The 21,829-nt window shown below is 40.9% G+C and overlaps 1 protein-coding gene across 4 annotated transcripts in view; it reads left to right on the plus strand.

Annotated features, from left to right (window-relative positions):
• The window catches only part of LOC117516430 (partitioning defective 3 homolog B-like), a 417,292-nt gene that overhangs the window by 296,482 nt on the left and 98,981 nt on the right, over nucleotides 1–21,829 (plus strand). For all 4 annotated transcript variants that reach the window (XM_034177373.1, XM_034177374.1, XM_034177375.1 and 1 more), the window contains one exon: nucleotides 19,777–19,888. In XM_034177373.1, the coding sequence (XP_034033264.1) occupies nucleotides 19,777–19,888 (112 nt within the window). The remainder of the gene's footprint in view (nucleotides 1–19,776; nucleotides 19,889–21,829) is intronic.

Genomic DNA, 21,829 nt, shown 5'->3' on the forward strand with positions numbered 1-21,829 from the left:
GTCTTTATGTGCTGTGCTCCCTGCTGGAAACTCCTGTTTACTATGTATTTTACTCTACCACAGCAAAAGGAGCCTGACCACCAGGTTGTCACAAAAAAAAAAAAAAAATCATTATTCCTTAACTGCATACAGTAGTTCCGCTGTGAGGCAGAGGTCTTGGAAAATAAAGCAGTTTTGACTTATGGTTTTGATTTATACATGAAATTATTCTGTATAGAATAACTACATTAATGACAACTGTTATTTGTACAAAGATAAATAACACATAACTTTTAATTTTAAATAATGCAGTAATTCTGTAGTTTTGTAACAAACACACACAAATGCCAAAGCGATTATGGGTAAAATAGCCTCCGCTAACACTGATTGGTTGACTCATTCGTTATATATATATATGTATGTATGTATATGTATATATATGTATGTATGTATATATACACACACACACACACAAAGGGTTTAATGCTGTTGTCCGTATGGAGCCTGATCAAAGCGTCTCAAATGCATTTCTCCTGTCATGAACTTTTACAGTACCCATAATGCACTGCGCACACACCATGTCCACACTAAAACCTTTAAAATTAGTGCAATACTTTAAAACTAAAACATATAGCTGATATTTTTTCTTTATAAAACTTCAGACGTGAAGTTAATTTAAATAGCTTGTCCAAAATTAGGTAGGTTAAAATAACCATAAGTTAAAACTGTATGCCTCTGGATGACTTGGGTGATATTACTGGCTGGTTAGTAGGGTGTCAAGAGAAATGGTCTCTTTTTTTATATTCTGTGACCAGTTCTCCTCTGATTGCAGAGGACAGAGCGGTTTCTCCTGAAACCAGCTCTCCTCTGTTTGTAGAGGATAGAACTGTACATCTGCTACAAAACATTGAATAGGTAGGCTCTAAAATCTTTGATATCAGACTTTAAAAATGTTAATTAACTGTTGAAGCTTTATTCACTAAGCTTGCAATAATATATCAGCGGTCTAAAAATTATCGGACCAAAGTTTATCAGAAGGTAATTGATCCAATGATGGTTTTCAAAGTTATCTGAAAAGCTAATGCAATAATGAAAATGTTAGCTTTGATAATTAGCGGATTAGCGGAACTGTGCCCACCACTGGTCATACCAAATTCAGTTTAGTTATATTGTGCCAAATCACAACAATTGCCTCATGGGCCATTGCAAGGATGAGGTGTAAAATGTCATTGAAGGCACCTTTAAGCATGTTTTATTTTGACCTCATGTTCCAGCTCTCAACTAACATTGTGAAGAAACACATTTTTGTATTTGAACTACAAGATTTTGTTGTGGCAGCGTCTTCTTAAGGAGATGACAGGGGAGATGTTAAACAATACACCTTTTCCTCAGAGTGCACGTGAAGTCAGCTTTGTGTTGCATGCATGTGCAGTGTGCTTTATTGGTGCTGTGTCTGTGCAATTAAAACATTTCCTTTAGAATTCACACAGCTTACAGGTTCTCTTTTGTTCAGCCTGTTACGATTTGACAGGCTGTTAGCAGCAACGAGTGGCGCACTGTGAGCTGATCGGATCTTTATAGCCGTACACTCATCTAACAACAGAAAATGAAAGACATAAGTACTGCGTTGATTATGTTGAGGGCAGGAGGTGAAAACGCTGTCTGAAGTGGGACAAAGGGAGTCGGCCACTCACTGCATAATGATACAATATGATCATGCTTTATCAACGTGATGCGGGACATATCAAGGTAATGCAGAAACCTGCTTCATAAGAAACTCAGAACATGGCACTGTGCGCAGTGTAGCATACAGCTCACAAAGCTTGAGAAAGAACTTAATATGAATCAAGGCCATGTTTTATTTAGAAGTCAAAATGTTACTGTGTGTGTGTGTGTGTGTGTGTGTGTGTGTGTGTGTGTGTGTGTGTGTGTGTGTGTGTGTGTGTGTAAAAGATGTAATTTTACATTTATATATAAATTTACCATAAGCATCTGTGCTGTGCCAAATTGTCAAGCGCACCTATGACATTGAAAGATAAAATAACACTTTTCAGAAAACACATTATTGGGTGTTCTTGTGGATAAAAACAAACATGGAATTACATTTATTGAGCACATAATAGATTTTGTTTGCTCAGAGAGGTGCGTGTGAACCACCTTACTGCCACAATTTCTTAACTCGTGCACACAAATTAATCAAACAAGGGGAGTGAGTTATATGTCGGGAAGACAGTAACTTTTTTCCTGTTTTGTCCTCTGTATTCTATGGATACCTTCAGGACTTTAAAAGTGTGCAGCTTTTCTTTAAAAAAAAAAAAAAGGAAGAAAAAAATAAGATTCTTTCTGGCATTATTTGGGGTTTGAAGAGCATAAACATGCATCTCTACTTCACACAAAGGTATGTGTGTCCTTATTTTTGTTTCTTTTGGCTGCTTATGTTTTGTTTGGGTGCATTTGTGCACATGCGCACCCACGTGTCACTCTCCTTGTAATAACATCAGTGTAATGGCCCTGTCACACCTTGATGATTTAGCCTGCGTGTACCAACATATGGAAAATACACTGGCGTATGTCTAATAGGTTATGGGTAAGTTTTGTATAAGTTAAGAGCACGTTGAAGCACACTGGCGTGGTACAACGAGTTTGTTGAAAAATTTGGGGCATGCACAATATTTTCAGCGCATGCCAACATATGACTCACACTTCCAACATATGGCCACAAGTTGTAGGTAAGTTGAGTGATTGTTGTCGCACGTTTCTTTTAAGTTACTCATAAGTCAAAATATGTCCATTGAGGCTGTCCATTGTTTGGCTCAACAACTGAAAGCTGCACGCCTCATGTGAACATTTCAGACTGTTTCAAATATTAAACAGTAAATGGACTACATTTATATAGCACTTTTCCATCTGCATCAGACGCTCAAAGCGCTTTACAATTGTGTCTCACATTCACCCATTCACACAAACACACTCACACACCAATGTCAGGGTGGTGCCACGCAAGGCGCTCACTACACACCGGGGGGTTAAGGACCTTGCCCAAGGGCCCTTAGTGATTTTCCGGTCAGGCTGGGGTTTGAACCATTAAAATTAAAACCATTCACACATGCAGTAAATATAAAGTCTTAATCTTACATGTTAATTTCAGTTGGATTTATCATCACAGCGTGACAAAAACCTATCCACACAATTATTCTGATTTTGGAAAACAACATCTGAAAATATTTTAGCTCCTTGTCGTGGCTGAGCAACGTAGTGTACGTAGTTCGTCTGTGTTTCATCTTCTCCGGTGTGTTTCTCAGCCTGAACCAGAGAACGCCGGCACTTTGTGCCACAACAAGACAATTAACTTATTTGAAAAGTTGAAAGAGTGACGGTGCCTCATTCATTCATGTCAGCATTTAACACAGACATCAGTCGAATCTTCAGCATTCTCCACGCAATGAAGATAAATGCCATGATCCACAAAGACTAAAATAAAATTAAAAAAAAAATGTTAAATTACTCTGTTTGGCCTCCGTGTGAAGGGGAGAGGCCACTTGACAGCATGCACGTGCTCGGTGACGTGCATGTGAACATCTACATGCTCCGCCTGCCAAACCAAAGGGGTCTGCTGGTGGTGGAAACGCAAACCAAGCCAGACTTAACCATTCTGACCTGGACCGCCCGGTGGAAACGGACTGTCAGCACACGCTGGATAAGTCGTTATGGTGTGACAGCTGCATAACATATTCAACGTATCCAGTGTGTTCACCAAATTTTTCATAAGTCGGCATACACTGGATAAATCGTCAAGGTGTTACAGGCCTGTAACCTGATGCAATGTACAATATGATGTAATGGGGAAATGTGGCACCAGCTGCGTCTGCTTTAAAACATGCTCACAATGCTGCATTGTGATCTCATCTCACCAAGGAACACAGTGCACGCTGCAATACCATGTACATTTCTGCACAGTCCTGGCAAAAGGCGCATTTGTATGGCATCATGGTGTAGTGAGCGGCCAGCTTTAGTGACACGTGGTGCGATACAGTGTGGAACTTTGTGAAATTTTCAGAACATCAATGTTTAGGCCTTGAAATTCTTTGTATTAACACCAAAGTCTCACTTTTCTTTTAGTAAACATCTGAGCGCAGTGGCCTTTTCACACTCCTGCGGCCCACGTTTCAAAGGAGACGCAAAATAATTGAGTGAAATACGGAAAAGGTCAGAGCTGTGCTGTGGTTCTATCCAACTCTATTCCTAAATTATGTCAGGAAACCAAAACTTCAACCACGCGCTTTGATGTGCGCTTACCTCCAACACAGGCGAGGAAGAAAAACTGCCTGCCCAAGCCTTTTTTCTCCCCCGTGTGTCGTGTTTAAATCAGCTCGCCACAGCGAAAAGAAGTCGCCAAACCAGCCGGCGGGCAGTGCACACGTCCTAATTAGTCTGCCCTCACCCCGGCTAACACCGCAGGATAGTTGCTTTTCTCACTCTCCCCCGCTCGCTTTCATATTACACACACTTTTATTCCGACTTCAGTTCCCCTGCTCTTTCTTTTCTCAGTTTTCTTTTCTCCCTTCATGCTGCTGTTTTAGTTTTGCTCTCATTCTGTCTTCTGCATCTTTTATTCCCTGCACCCATTTCCTCCTTTTTCTTCCTCTTCGCACTGCTCCATCCTTCTCCAGCTCTCGCTCTCAGTGCGCCGTCAGATCAGCCTGCATACTTCAGATACACTCTGAAATATGGATGGAATGACAGAAAGACACACAGACGCCTGAAATGCTTCCAGTTTGCGTGCTTGAGCAAATGTAAAATAAGGCTTTATTGATTTAGTAGTTCTGTTTTATTTACAACCACCATCGCCATTTAACTGAAGCATGTTTAAATTACAGCCAGTTATTTTAGTTGACTTTGGGTCCCCGTGTTTCCTGTTGCTTTGTTGATTCTTCAAAATTGTATAATTCACTGCGTGTCGCACAGAAGCTGAGGAGAAGCCGTCCCCCGAGAAACTGAAGGGACAAGTTTTTCTCCAAAACTTTGAGATGTAAGCCTAGATTTGATGTTTTGGTGAAAGAAAATCCTCCTCTATACCACTTCATCATGAAACTATGTAACTGAGGATACAAACTGCAAAACATGCGTTATGCACAATTTCTCCAATCAGCCACAGAACCCTATAACGTCGTCTGGGTGTCTTGGTGGCTTTCCTCACTCTTCTCCTTCTTGCACAGTCACTCAGTTTTTGAGAACTGTCTACTCCACACACATTTACCATAGAGTGCCATACGTTTTGTATTTCATCATAACTGATGTAAATAAAGTCCAAGACATATTCAGTGACTTGGAAATGTACATGTACTTGTTTGAAGAAAACTGGGAATAAAACTGATTATTTACAGGTATTATACCAAAGGGACTGATTACTTATGCAACCCATCATCTTGGCTTCTATATTTGTAATTAATTTATATTAAGTTGTAGATATTTGCTTTAAGTTTAAGGAAGATAATTTTTGAATTTTTCATATTGAGAAACCCGTTTTACTTTTTTTTATTTGAAATAACATAAATAAATTAGAATGTGTTAAATACCAAGGGACCAAATACTTTTGAAAGTCACTGTAAAGTTATAGCTTTCCTGCATGCATACACACATGCATTCATGTAGCTTACTTTCACTCAATATACTCTGTAACTCATGTAAAATTCTGTACATAGTTATTTTTGCTCCTCATCATGTGCACCCCCCTTAAACATATTCATCTTCCTCTTTAAAAAAAAAAAAAAAGTTTATATTTGCATTTCCACATTGTTGGGTCTGTGTTGTTTTTTTTTCCTTTTTTGTATTCATTTGTCAGGTCACTGTTATTTGTTTAGGTGTTATTCCATTCATTTATGTGGGGAAAAATGTGGGCAATAAATTGCTGCTGTAATATTAAAATTGTACAAATTATTAGTGGTATGGACCAGCTGTGAGTCAGACTACAGTGATTTATACAGGGACGGCGGGGGAGCACTTTCAAAAGTCTTTTATAGTTGCTGGGGTTCTCAGAACTGAGGCACCACCATGCTGGGTCATGCTGAGAGACGCGCACCACATGGCCATAGTGTTGTCGCAGATGCTTCCGGACAACACAAGTGGTACATCTCATCGGTGTCTCCCTAATGTAGCATTAAATTTGAAACAAGTCATTCCAGTAGTACCCAAGTGTCCTCAGAAGAGGCAGAGTGCCAAAGACATCCAGTTGTCCCTTTAGGCTGCTGGTTAGTGCACCTTTAAAGGACCCGACTTTCAACGTGCACAGTCCATAAAGCCCCAGAGTGAAGACAAAAAAAGTAGGAGAAAAAAACAAACCCAATGACCTCTGTAGCACTGAATATGTTATTATGTGTGTATGACTTAACACTGTGCAGCTAGAAGAGCGACATGGTCCTCAAAGCAGATTGTAAGTTATGAAAAGATAATTTGAAATCAGATTTGAGCATTGAGAGCTCCACACTGAGACGGAGCCGTGGAAATCGGATTCCACTCGTGTTTCAAACCATCTCCACTTGAGATTTGCAAAAATCAAATTTCATGGGGTTTGTTTGTGTTGTTCGGGCTGCTTCAAATATCAATCTTTGTACAATCTGGATATTTAAAAAATGCCTCAGAAAACAAATGGGCTCAAGGCAAAAGTGCAGTATTTTGACATTTTGGAACTTGCTCTGGATCAGATAAGTCAATCGCAGGCGTGAAATGCTTTATTAAGACTGCCAGTAAAAATCTGATTTGAATCTGAGCCGATGTTGCAAGTCTGAACAGTCAAAAATCATATGAAATCAAAATGGATTTTACCAAATCCATTTTAAGCCATTCGTAAAGCCACATAGTTCATGTTTATGTCGTGTATACAGGAAACTTCGCTACTTTGTACTTTGGAAGGCAGGTCCGTGCACGTGCAGGATAGTTCTGGCAGGCTGTATATTATTGAGCAACTGCAAGAGCCAACTGTTACGTTTTGAGAGCCAACCTGTGTCTGACACAAATATCATCTTCCTCATGGTTGCGTGGACGAGGTGGCCTGCCTTCTGACTCTCTGCGTGCATGAGTCAGCGCAGGCCAACCTGGCTATATGATGACTATAGCAACCGATGTGGATAAGAAAGTGAGGTTTGCCACACGGACACACAGATTGGATCTGGTCACTTGTCTGAACAAAGGTGTGCCCTAATTGTTGAGAAATGGAAAATGTCCATCATGCTGTGTTCTTTAAAATACATTCAGTAATTATTTCTCCTTTGCCACTGATCAGATTTTTTCATTCAGACTTTCCTAATGTTGCTGACAGACCTGCATCACATTGTTTTGTGAGATGTGTAGACGACTGAAGTTTAGCTTAGTTGAGTTTATGCAGCTGGGCTCAGGCCTGCAAACAAACAGCAGCAGATATATTAGCTGCTGGTGACAACATGGAAGCCCACCTGTCTGTCTAAATGCATGTATGCACACACCCCCACACACACCCCCCCACACAGGACGGAGGGTGCGACTGTGCGTCCACCAGCGGCTGTCTCACTCTTCTGCAGTCACGCCCCTGTTCAACAAATCTCAAATCTTCATTTTCTCAAATGTTCTATCTGCCTTTGGCCTCTGTCTTCAGCCATTAATATCATAATGTTTGGCGTTGTCAGTGATGGAGGCCGCCATATAATGAGATAATTACGATGTTGTTTCATTTGGTGAGCGACACATGCGCTCAATCAAAATGGCAGCCCTAATTATGGGCACAGGGATTGGCTAATGAGTTTGGTGGAAGATGGGGCGACAAAAAAAAAAAAAAAAAAAAACATTAACTCTGCGCTGTGCATCTTTTCTCTGGGGGGCTGTTTGTTTGTTTCTGTGAAGACCGAGGGGGTGGGCAGGATCAGAAAGTAACTCAGAGTAAATAATAAGTGGGCAAATAAATAATAGATTAGGAGTGAATGTGATGGCAGCAGGATTGTCTGTAGGATGTTTTTCTTTTTGGGGGGAGCATTAGTATTGATTAGTGAATTGTGCTGGTGAAACCAGCTATTAAACCAATCTCAGTTGATTCTCAACAATTACTGCAGAACTCGCTGAAGGTTCCAGTCTCATTTTAGATCAGGCTGGGTGTCACGAGTGTGTACGTGGAATCTGTGAGGGGTACAAGATGGTCTGTGCGCTGAACGATAATCAAACTTGAGATCACGCGCTGGTGCCACTCTTTGCGCTTCATTTCCACTGCAGCATGGCACCACCCAAGGTCCTAGATGGCAACCATCCAGATAGACATTCAGTCCAACCCCACTACATAAAAGTAACCTTCAAAAGCTGGCAGCTGAAATGTGGGTGTCCCCTTCTACAGCCACTGAGGCACCTGTGTGTTGGATCATGCACAGAGAAATGCACCACATGGCCATAGATAGTATCAAAGCACTTCCTCACATTGTAAGGCATCCTCCTCATCTTAGTCTACCTAAGTAACCGCTTGTTTGACACAAAGTCATTCCAGTGGTACTCAAGAATCCTTCGAAGAGTGTTCATACCAAAGACATCCAGTCGTCACCTTTGGTCGCTGGTTAGTGTCCAAATCCGACAGCCGTGCAGCAAGATAGGAAGCACCTGGACTCTAAAGACTTGGACCTTCATTCTCCTGCAAAGATATCTGTATCACCAAACAATTCTGTCTACCTCATGACTCCATAAGCATTTTCCCAGACATGTTTAAATTTCAAAGGCTGAGGACCCAGAAACATGAAAGTCATTGCCAAGATAAGTAAATATGTGTACAAGTTCACCACTTTCACCACATACAGATACAGTTTTGATGGCTGAGTCTGGATCTTAGTCTTGTTCCAGGATAATAGCAAACCTACGCAGTCTAATTCCTCACTCACCTTCTCGTGTGATGTCATCACAGTTTCCAACGATGCAGCAAAGATCACAACATTGTCCATGAAGTCGGTCAGTAAACTGACTGAACTGTAACTGGTCTTGGCACATCCACGTGGTGTCACAGACAGTACTGGAATGCCTCGGCCGTGTGTCCCGGCTAAGCTGCAGAGAGCGGCGCTGTTTTAAATCAGCTCCCAAACACACAGTGTCTCACACTGAAAATTGCAGGAATTAATAATGTGTGCACAACTGCCAGTCACATAGGAAGCCACACTTTTGAATTAAAGGCAGAGTCACCAGAGAGATTTAAACCTGTAAGTCATGTACTTCACTAATGAACTGATCTGTCTCTGGCCTGCTTTTGCTCCGTTTGCGTCGATATCTGCCTGAAGGTCAGATCATTAGAATGTAAGTCAGAAAACCTGTTTGATGAAGGCTGTGAATTTTTTTCCCTCTTTGAGGGTTCTTTTCCTTCCCTGCTTGTGAGTCTCCAGAGGATGAAATAGGAATCGAAGTTCAGACCGATGCCACTGTTAGATATTTGTGTCCAGTGCAGCCAGTAAACAAACAAGCAGCAGCTCTGTGTTGTACTTTGGGAGAACATCCTGGAAGATTGTGTTGATTCAAACAGATCATTTCTGTCTGTAGCCTTTTGTGTTTGTGCATCTGTCTACCTCCTTACTTAGTCTTCCCATAAGTAATTGGACAGTGAGAGATTTTGTATTTTTCCATCTATACACCACTACAATGGAATTCCAAACACTGTGGTACTGTCTCGTAAATCTGGTTGGAGTAGTAGAGTTCTCAAAAACTGAGTGATAGCGTCTGAGATATACTGGTGAGAGAAGCCAGCAAGACACCCACAGCACCGCAGATGGAATTATAGGCATCTGTGGCTGTGGGTGGAGAAACTGTACATTGTGCAATTAGTTATACAGCTTCATGTTTGAGTGGCTTTAGAAAGAAGACATGAAATTTCAAGTGTAGTTTGCCAGAAGACACATGGGAGACTCAACCCCAGCTTTGATCTCTTTTCTTATGAAAATCCTCCTGTGTTTCACTCCACCATGAAGCTGTGACTGGTGTGCATCAGGCAAGATTTGTACAATCTCCAATGAAACAGAAGATAATTCCATCAAAGTTGTCATCTGTGTCTTGGTGGCTTCCCTCACTAGACTTCTTTTTGCATTTAAGCTCAGTTTTTGACAACAATACATTTGCCAGAGAATACCACACAGTTTGTCTTTCTTAATGATTGACATGAATGAAGATATGTAATGACTTAGAAATATTTATGTATCCATCCCATGACTTGTCTAAAAAAGGCTGGCTAGGGTTTTGCTTGATTTGCCTGTAATACATTTGAGGATAGTGTTGCGTTGCTGTGTGATGTATAAGTGAATCAAATGTTTATTTTTCTGCAGTTTCTGTTCCGTTCTTTCACACAATAGTTTGTCGGCTCCTGTTCAGTCTCTGAAGTGCCCAGGCTTCAGCTACAGCCACTGGGCCCAGGCTTCAGCTACAGCCACCCGCCACCGGGCCCAGGCTTCAGCAACCATCAGGCCCAGCAGTAGCTACCACCAGGTCTAGCCCTTTGCTGTCAGACGCTGTGGTATCTGAATGAAAGTTTAGGTAAAAACTGTTAATTATTGTCTTAATTGTTCATTACGCCAACAAAAACGGCTGTAAGTGGAGAAGATCTGGAAGAGATTAGACTGTCGTTGAACTTTCTGTCGGAGGAACTTAGCAGTGTGGTCAAACAACAGACCAAACTGCTTGGTCTATTAAAGGAGGTTCGTGAACTCAGGAAAATGATGCAGAAGAAAGACAATAAAATCAGACGACTGGAAAAAGGAGTGGATGAACTAGAACAATATACCAGGATGGGGGATGTAACACCAAACATCGGTCATACGCGAGGGCCGCAGCCGGGGCCTGCAGCATAATCATTGAGGATGACACGCCGGGAGAAATTCACTTGCTGGAGCAGCAGATCATCCAGTTCTTTTCCTCAAATGACATCCACATTAGCAAGAGTGACACTGCAGATTGTCATCCACTTCCAAGGAAAGACAACAAGTCCAAACCTGCCATTATTATCCGGTTTGCGAACAGAAAATTTAAGAACAAACACAAACTAAAAAGCTGAGACGAATGGAGGTGTACTTCAATGAACACTTGACAAAGAAAAACGCAGACATAGCAAGACAAGCCAGAATCCTTCATAAACACAAGAAAATACAAGCAACCTGGTCAAGGAATTGTAAAGTGTGGATTAAATTAAACAGAACTCCGGAGGAGCTGAAAGTCATGGTGGTAAGGAAGCTTTAAGTAATGGTTCCCTCAGGAGGAAATTGTTTTGTCTTTTACATTGAGTGACCTTAATTTTCCTTCTTTTCTCGTTATGGGACAATCATCTTTCAGGTTTATATCATGCAGTTAGACTTTTTCCAGCTGCATTTTTCTGTCTGTGGATTATAATTATTATATGATGTCAACTGAGTCTTTTCAATTTACCTTTGCACAGAAGCTCAATTTGAACATTTTTGATCATACTGAACATAGATCTCATAATATTGAACATCATATTGACCCGGATTGTTGTTTGTTTTGTTTTTTTTCACAATAACATTATTCATCATTGTAAATATTTTACTGAGGAACAATTTAAGGATTATTCTTTGAAAATATACACTTTAATAATAGGAGTCTCTCTATGAACATTCTAAAAATTCAGGACTGTTTAAAAATATGCAACAAACATTTTTCAGTTCTTGCAATTACTTAGACATAGTTAAGACATAACACGAAAGATGCAGAAACTGGAAGAAAATCTGCGAACCAAAAACAAAATGGGGAACCAAGAAACATTCCATCTGCTATTGGGAGGGACCCACAGTCGGGACAGGTGTGCATGATAATGCGGTGACGGTTTCATGCACACTCGTGTTCGCGCGCACAAACGCAGTGCGAGCATGTGGAATGTTGCGCACACAGCAGCGGAGCAAAAAAATTTATAAAACACCACAATTTATAATATTTAATTCCTGTTATAAAGAGCAGATTTAGCTTCCGCCTAGACGTACACCAGGAAGTAATGAAATGACGTCGATTACTTTTCTCCCTTTTATATTTTACATGAATTACCTGATGCGCTCGGCTCACGAAGAGTCAGATCCCATCTCATGAAGAGCCGGGCTCTCGCGTCGTGAACACATCAGCCGTCATGGCGTGTCCAGCGCGCAGTGATCTGCTGCAAATGTGAAATGTGTTTTAATTATTTCAATATGTTGAAATCTAGTAGTGACACATGCCTCGCGGGGGCGTCCCATGGGGTGATTTTCTACATGGCACGATATTCACTAGCATTGCGGTGCGCTGATGCGCCGGTCAGCTGAAGCAGTATGTCTTAATTTATTTCCACATGAGGACAGCAAGACGACGTCAGCACTTCACAGTACAGTTGCACTAGTTGGCTTCAATCATGTTATGCGTGAAGGGTCCCTAAAAGATGACCAAGACGATGCTGTCCAGCTTGAGGGATGTGATTTTTTTTTTTTTTTTTTTTTTTTTTTTCTCCGCCATCAACAAGATGAATAAATGTGGCGGTGGCATTGCACTTAATGTTAGATCAGTTCATCACTGTGAAATTGTTAAAAAATGTCATTTTCTTTGGAAAATGTTATGGAATGTATTACAGTTGAAATTAAATGTGAAAAATCTAAAAATATAATTATAAGCTGTGTTTATAGAGCTCCTGGTTCAAACATGAATATTTTTGAGGATAAACTGATCGAAATGTATACCACAATTAAAAGCGATAAGCTTTTATTTGTTTGCGGAGACTTCATTATAGAGTTTTTAAATCCACATAGTCAATCACAAATAACGTAATTCATAAAATCTGTGTTTTGTATGGGACTGTATCCAGTAATTACACATCCAAACAGGATAACTATGAACAGAGCGCCAGTTATTGATAATATATTAACAGACGTTACTGTAGGGAATTTAAGGTGTGGATTACTTCTTAGTGATGTCAGTGATCATTTGCCAGTTTTCACTGCCTTTAATTTATGTCGATAAAAATGTTCATCATGAAACTAGTACTTTAATAAGGAAAATAACAGATGCAACTATTGAAAATCTTCGACTTAATGCATCAAAACTGGTATGACATTTATATTGAGGACATACACAAATCATATGAATCATTTATCTCTATTATTTCCAGTTTATATGATAAACACTGCCCATTTGTGCCTAAAATTTGTAACAAACGAAATGTAGATAATCCATGGATCACAAAGGGGCTACAGAATGCATGTAAAAAGAAAAAAATTATTGTATAAGCAATTTATAAAATTTTGAACTAAGGATGCTGAAAGTAAATATAAGATATACAAAAACAAAGTAACATAAGATCTTATAAGAACCAGTACTATAGTGATTTATTACAAAAAAAAAAAAATGAAGACAATATTAAAGGCACTTGGAAGTTTTTAATGAAATCATCAAAAAGAAAAAAAACTTGTTAAAGACTGTCCAGCTTATTCTTATGCAACTACAGACACAATCATTAAGGAAAGTAACCCTATAGTTGACCACTTTAATGATTATTTTGTTAATGTCAGTTAAAAATTTTGCGAATTCAGTTGTATCCCCTATAATGTGTTCCTTGGGTAACAGTAAAACAATCAAGTCCAATTTTGGATTCAATGTTTATTAAAGAAACAGATGAAAAAGAAATAATTGACATAGTTCATGAATTAAAAGGTAAAAAGTCAACTGACATTTATAATTTTGACATGTTTTCGATATAGAAGATTGACTGTATCGTTGAACCTTTAACTTACATTTGTAATTTGCCATTGGTAAATTTCCCTCTAAAATGAAAATAGCTAAAGTGATTCCACTGTTCAAATCTGGTGACAAACATGTCTTTTCAAACTACAGGCAAATCTCACTGTTACCACAATTTAAATAAAAAAAAAATTGGAAAAGGTATTTGCATAGAGGCTAAATGATTTTATAGCTAAACAACATATACTCAATAAAGAGCAATAAGGATTCAGAAAGAATCAAACTACCACACTGGCTTTAATCGACTTTGTTGAACAAATAACAAATTCAATTGAGAAAGAATAAGCAGTACATAGTAGGGAATTTTTTTCATTTACAGAAAGCTATTGATACCATAGACCATACCTTACTATTGGATAAATTGCAGAAGAATGCTATCAGGGGAATGGCACATGACTGGATAAGCAGCTATAAAACAGGTATCAGTGTGTTCATATTGGTGGGATAAACTCAGAATTTTTGAAAATTACTTATGGTGTGCCTCAATGTTCAGTCCTTGGTCCATTGCTATTTCTTTTATATATTAATGATATATGTTTCGTTTCTAAGTCCCTGGATTGCATTTTATTTGCTGATGATACAACTGTGTTCTGTAGTGGGGTTCATTTGGGACAGCCAATGCAATTCTGTGTAAAGCCCAAGATTTCCTCCCTCAATATTCTCCAATCATGTTATATTATTCATTAATAGCTCCATATATGACATATTGTATTGAGGTTTGGGGAAACACAAACAAACACTAATTCAGTATTTTTATTGCAAAAGAAAGCCATAACAATTATCAGCATTATCAGTCGACTTTAAAAGACTTTATAAAAATAATATAATCTCTCGTTACAATATGGACAATTAAGTTTATTGATTTTTGTATCGTTTCTTTTGGATTGTGCATTGTGCACTATTATTTATTTTGATATGATGCAAAAATTCCATACATTGATCGATCTCAAATGTCTGTGCTGTGTTCCTTTTGTATTTGTTATGAGTATGCATTAGGGGTGTGTGTGTGTGTGTGTGTGTGTGTATACATATATATACGAGGTCTGTGAGAAAAGTATCGGACCTTTTTATTTTTTTTCAAAAACCATATGGATTTGAATCATGTGTGATTGCATCAGCCAAGCTTGAACCTTCGTGCGCATGCGTGAGTTTTTTCACGCCTGTCGGTTGCGTCATTCGCCTGTGAGCAGGCTTTGAGTGAGCACTGGTCCACCCCTCTCGTCCTTAAGGAAATGGCGGAATGATTTGGAGCTTTGCTGCATCAATTTTTTCTTGAAACTGTGAGAGACCTCCAGGTGGACACCATTCGGAAAATTAATATGGCTTTCAGGGACGATTTTATGGGGATTACACAGATTAAGGAGTGCTCCAGCCGGTTTAAAGACCACCCACAGCGTCTGAGAGCGTGGCGCGCTCCGAGCGCCAATCGACCAGGCTCACACCCCGCTGAAACAACCAGATAATTTCCAACGTAAGGCTTTGTTGATCCGGGATGTCGTCTGACTTTCACAAAAAGGCAGAAGGCGTGGACATCAGCACTTTTTCGGCACATTACACTGTTACAGGAGTTTTTTCATGGAAAAAGAAGCGGATGAATGCGCCACCGTGCCGCTCATGGCGCGGGACAAAACCACCTCCGTGTTAGTCTCTCAGGACGGCTTTCAGGTGGCTTTCAGACGGCTTCCGGTTGCTTTTCAGTCGTGTGAATATCCGAGAAATTGAGCATGAGCTGGACATGCCCCAACATGTCCTGTGAGGCTTCATCACGGCGTTGCTTTGCGCCATGCGGCTCTGCCGCGTCGTGCGGAATTCCTCCGCACATCTGTCTCAATGTTCCGAAAAAGTGCTAATGTCCACGTCTTTTCACAAATCCTGTGCTAGTCAGACGATGACCCGGATAAAACACAGCGTCCAGTTTGGAAATGAACGGCACATTCCACTGTTACAGGAGTTTTTGTCATGGAAAGAGGAGCGGAGGCTTCACGCGTCGCGGTGGTGCCGCATGGCGCAAAGCAACGCCGTGATGAAGCCTCACAGGACATGTTCTGGCATGTCCAGGCACATCCACAATTTCTCGGATAATCACTCGATGGAAAAACCACCGACAGCTGTCTGAACGCCATCTCAAAGCCGTCCTGTGAGACCAAAACGGAGGTGGTTTTGTCTCACTCCAGTAGTGAATCCATCGTGACGTGCGAAGCCTCCGCTCAGCTTTCCATGACAAAATCTCTTGTTAAAAGTGAAATCTGCCGGAAAATGGTTGATGTCCAGCTCTTGTGATAACCAGAGAAATGGCACACGATGGTCACAGATCCAGACAGCCATCCGTTTAGAAATGAAATGGTCCTTCAGCCTGTCGATGGCGGCTTCGGAGCGCGGCGCACCCCACAGCCACTGGGGGCCGTCCTTAAAGCGACAGTAACACTCCTTATTCTCTACCAAGCCCTTAACATTTTCACCGAAAGCCAGATAAATTTTTCTAATGGTTTCCAGCTGCCAGTCTCTAACAGTTTCTGAAAAAATTCTGATGGAAAAAATGCCCAAATCATTCCGCCATTTCCTGGCCATGAAACAACGATGAGGGGGTGGGCCACTCCTCACTGAAAGCCTGCTCACAGGTGAATGACGCAACCGACAGGCGTGGAAAAACTCACGCATGCGCACGAGGGTTCAAGCTTGTCTGACGCAATCACACGTGATTGAAATCCACATGGTTTTTGAAAAAAATAATAAGGTTGGATACTTTTCTAATAGACCTTGTGTGTGTGTATGTGTGTATATATATATATATATATATATATATATATATATATATATATAGTAAAGTCCCTTCGGCTGCTCCCTTGTTTGCACTCAGGGTCGCCACAGCAAATCCAAGGTGGATCTGCATGTTGAATTGGCACAGGTTTTACGCCAGATGCCACAATTTCTCGGATAGTCGCACGACTGAAAAGCCACCGAAAGCAGTCTGAATCTTCCGCATGGTGGAAGAGATGGGCATGTCACAACATGTCCTGTGAGACTTCAACACGTTGGCGCTTTTGCTCCGCCATCAGCTTCGTGCCCAAGCCATTGGCATGAATTTCACTGCAACTCTTTTCATGGCAAAATCTTCTGTCACAGTGGAATGTGCTGAAAAAGTGCTGATGTCCACCTCTTCCACAATTTCTCAGATAGTCACACAATGGTCCCGCATCACCACAGTGTTCACTTTGGAAATGATCCGGTCATTTCTGCATGTTGATGGCCGACCGGAGCGCGGCTCGCTCTCCATCATTGTGCGGCCGTCTTTAAACCGATTGTACTGCTCCTTAATCTGTGTGATGCCCATAGCATCGTCACCGAAAGCCGTCTGAATAATCCGAATGGTTTCCACCTGGCTGTCGCCCAGTTTCTGGCAAAATTTGATGCAGTCGTGCTGCTCCAGTCGTTCCACCATTTCCTTGCAAAGAAAAAACGACGAGAGACTACATCCTTCCTCACACAAAGGCTGCTTCAAGCAAATAACGCAGACAGGTGTGAAAAAATTCATGCATGCGCACAAAGGCTCAAGGTTGGCTCATGCAAGCACACGTGATTAAAATCCATCAGGTTTTTGAAAACAATAAAAAGGTTGAATACTTTTCTAACAGACCTCGTGTGTGTGTGTGTGTGTCTATACTGACTGGTATCCCCCCCAATAAAACAAAACTGCACCTTTCAGAGTGGCCTTTTATTGTGGGCAGTCTAAGGCACACCTGTGCACTAATCATGGTGTCTAATCAGCATCTTGATATGGCACACCTGTGAGGTGGGATGGATTATCTCAGCAAAGGAGAAGTGCTCACTATCACAGATTTAGACTGGTTTGTGAACAATATTTGAGGGAAATGGTGATATTGTGTATGTGGAAAAAGTTTTAGATCTTTGAGTTCATCTCATACAAAATGGGAGCAAAACCAAAAGTGTTGCGTTTATATTTTTGTTGAGTATATATGAGTTTTGTGTGCTGAATAAATCATTCAAGTCTCAGTGGCAATTGGTGTATACGGTATTATCTGCCTGTCAATCTCTCGAAACCTTGTTTTAATTTTGCTGTTGTTGAGAGGGCGCAAGGTGATTTTTACGGTAAATAACATAATTTCCATTCATGTGTGACACCACTTTGGATCTCGGTTGATCATGAGGATGTTCACGTGTTAGATTTCTTTTTTTGTTGTTGTTGTATTGCCGCTAAAACACACAGAATGACAAGCACAGTCAAGTGATCTATGTCATGTATTTGGACTTCATTTATATAAAGTTTTTCCATCTATATCAGAAGAGCAAAGTGCTTTACAGTGATGCCTCACATTCACACACTAACACCGATGCCAGGTTGCTGCCATGCAAGGTGCTCACTAGACACTGAGAGCAGCTTGGGGATTAAGGACCACCCTTAGTGATTTTCTGGCCAGATTGGAGTTTGAACTGAGGATCTTCTGGTCTCAAGCCCACTGCTTAACCACTAGGCCATCACCTCCGCAGAGTTAATTTAAAGGGTTGCTAATATCACACAAGCTATGCTGATTAAATAATTATATGCACAAATTCAGACAGATCTTTATTCTGTATTAAAGTTTTGTGTAATTACGACAGTTAAGATTTTTCTTGATTTTACTCGCATTTTTTTTTTTTGAAGAAGAAGAAATTCTTTTAAGCACAGCTGTCCAGCTGGAGTTCATTGGTGGTTTACCAGTTGCTTTCATTTAGTAGTTGCTTGTGGCTGCTACCTAGTTTACTTTTGGGGGATTTAAATTCTTATTTTCTTTACCTGCTTATTCCAGTCAAGGGTCGTGGGTGGTGCTGGACCTGTCCCAGCAGCCATCAGGTGAGAGGCGGGGCACATGCTGGACAGAACGCCAGTTTATTGCAGGGACACATAGACAAACACATTGACACCTACTGCATGTCTGTGGAAGTGGGAGGAAGCCGGAGCACCCAAAGGGAACCTACGGAAATGTGGGGAGATCATGCAAACTCCAGAGAAAGGACCAGGTGGGAAGCAATCCCTTGACCTTATTGCTGTGAGACAACAGTGTTAACTCCTAAACCACTGTGCTGCCAGTTCTGATGAAAAGAATCAAAATTTTTATTCTATTTTTTTATGATCTCTCATAAACCACTTGCAGTACCATTGCGACCCACCAGGGCACTCACCACACTTTTGGAATCACTGGTATCATATGATGTAACACAAAGGAGTCAGAAATTTTAATTCCTCCCACCACCATGTGAGTGGAGACATTTTCTTCTTCATCACCCTTTTTAACTTTAAGGAGCTCCCAGATCTCTGTCACCCCAATTTCCAGACATTTTTCACAGTAGTATCTCGTTTCCTGTAGATTAGCTGCCTTTCTTTTAAATCCCCTGGTGGAGGTCGCAGACACAACATGTCATCAACACGTCACACCCCTGCACCGCCATGCCAGCTCTCCCTTTCACATAAACATTAATTTGGCTCTGAGATTCCCTCTGGTGTAGGCTGAACAGGAGAACAACAATGTTTGGCAAGGTGGAATAACAGCAAAACATTCTCACCTTAAACAGGCCATATCTCTTTTCTGGTCACAGTATTGGTTTTAAGAGGTTTACTGAAGCGTTTGATGTTTCTTTGAAGAAGTAAATCCTATATAGGCTCTGAGGCCCATTGGCGCTGGTGCTTATTCCTAGTTTCCATAGCATGTGGGAATGTGGGAACCTCCCTCCTGGATGGGATACTGATCTGAGATAAGTTACTTCCTCTGCTAAGACCTGTTCCCATTTACAGTTGTGTGGACTGGGACAGTGCAAATGAAATGTCTTGTCCAAGGACACTCAGACAGGTAGCACCATCAGGAATCGAACCCAGGTCTACATATTGGAAGTCTCGCTCGTTATCTCACTGGGCTACCTGCTTCACTTCTGTAAAGGCTGTCAGTCTCTTGTCACCTTGAGTCTTTGAGATGGATGCACAGTACATTATCCAAATTAGAAAGGTGTCTCCTTGAACACCACCTGTCAGCGTTATAAACACCTCTCTTTCTCTTTCAGTGATCAGCGTGTCCAGATGTTGCGACGGGAGTACCAGCAGGTCCGAGCCATTCCAGGCTACGAGGAGCTAGACACCGCCCACCGTAGAGTCCTGGAATACAACCCACAACGGGTGAGTGTTTCCCCCTCAGTCAGCGTGATGGCGTGAGCCACGGTTTGGCAGCTTCGTATTGAATCAGCGGTGAGATTATGTGATTCGGAGTGAAACGCCAAACTTCATCCCTTGTTTGGGCGAAAACGCCACTTTAAAAGATTGAAATACATTAAAGAATGCTTCTCCAAATCTGGGTGTGCTCGTCTCCAGAGCACCGCATTGTTCCTGTGAGTGGAGCTACTTTCCCCTGTGACTCAGGTCGGGCTATTTTCAGCATTCTTGTTAACATTTTGAGGTGCTGTGTGCCACCGAGGCGCCGCCTGCTCTCCTCATTTAGTTTATGGAGAGATCTATTAGACCACTGACATTTTCTTCCACTCGTCCTTTTTGCTGTACTGCACCGCTCCTCTCTTTCTCCCTCTCTTATCCTCTTGCCATTTTTGCTCTTCTTCTTTTATTGCCATCTCTCTCTCTCTCTCTCTCTCTCTCTCTCTCTCTCCACCTTTCCAACCCTTCCTTCTCTTTCCTATTTTGTTCAGCGTACCATCCTGGAATCCCTTACCGTAGTTGCTTCTCTTTCCGAGCTGCACGGCAAAATGTCCCTGAACCTGTATTGATCCAGGTTGAGGAATCATTTCATTTACCTCCCTACACTCCAGAACTCGGCATACTCGCTACGGAAATCAATAGCTCTTTATCAGCCATTTTAAAATGTCTTTTTTTTAAATAGCAAGCTCAAGGATGCAGAAAATCACACTTTGATCCAAAGCAGAATTTCCAAATCTAATCACAGCAATATTTACATAATCTGTTAGGAAAAACTGGTTTTCTTGTTTTATTGTTATTAAATGCCACAACTGAGAAAAGACAGGAAATGGGGCATCTTGGAAATATTGGATTTCCGATATGGCCAACTCATCCAATCACCTGCTGTGATTGTACTCTCGCGTATTGCTGATTGAACAATGAAGCCCTGCGAGCGAGTCTTCATTGAGCATTCACAAACCCGAACACTTTCTGAGCAGCCTGAAGAGCCTCGTCATGGATGCAACATGTGTGCCTGTTTCGGTTTGACGAGGCTCCACTGGCACCTCAACTCTGATGCAATCAAAACGCAGCAAGTGTGAGATGCAACATCTGATCTCAGGAAAAAAAACACCAAAGTGTGACACCCGTGGTAAAAACCTAGCAGTGGGTTTGTCCCCTGAGTAGCCTGATAATGAAACACCCCACTCTCAATCGCACACGCACGTACATGGTGAGAATAGAACACAGAAACACAGAAATAGTAAAAGTGTCCTATTAAGTGCAAAAAATAGACAACATGTAACAGTTGAATGTGGTACAGAAGCACTACAGAATAGCAAAGTAATATTTAAAGGTGTCCTCATTATGATTAATCCCACTAGCTATATTTTCAGGGTCAAAAAATATTCTTCCCTCCTCGGCCACACCTCCACAGCCCTCCCTCTTCCACTGAAAAAACACAAAGTCCTGCCAAGTATATTTGTCTAATTTCTTGTCAAAAATTTAATCTAAAGTTAATATAAGAAAAAATCACTAAAGGAAAATTTCATCACAATATAAAGACTTGTTTTTTTGTATCTTAAACATTTTGTTAAGTGAAACACTTTGACTTGCCATAAATTTTTTAAACTGTTGTTACTTGAAAAAGATGCAACATTTCCTAATACTTGCAAATTATAGCTTAAAATACTTTTTAGATCATTTCAAGACCTTAATTCAAGAAGTCCTGGGCAATGGAACAAGTAAACTTTCACTTGTTCTGTTGGTAGGTTTGTTTGTTTGTTGTTACATGAAAACAAGGCATCTAACTTCATCAGAAAATGGTAGTGTGCCAGTGGTAGAGTGCCAGTGGCACAACTAAACGTTTGCTTGTTTAAATGTCTTTAAGTCATGTTTGTAGAACATGACTTAACTTTAAAAATCATTGTAAGT

This window comes from Thalassophryne amazonica, chromosome 1 (assembly GCF_902500255.1).
Source record: "Thalassophryne amazonica chromosome 1, fThaAma1.1, whole genome shotgun sequence".
Classification (NCBI taxonomy): domain Eukaryota; kingdom Metazoa; phylum Chordata; class Actinopteri; order Batrachoidiformes; family Batrachoididae; genus Thalassophryne; species Thalassophryne amazonica.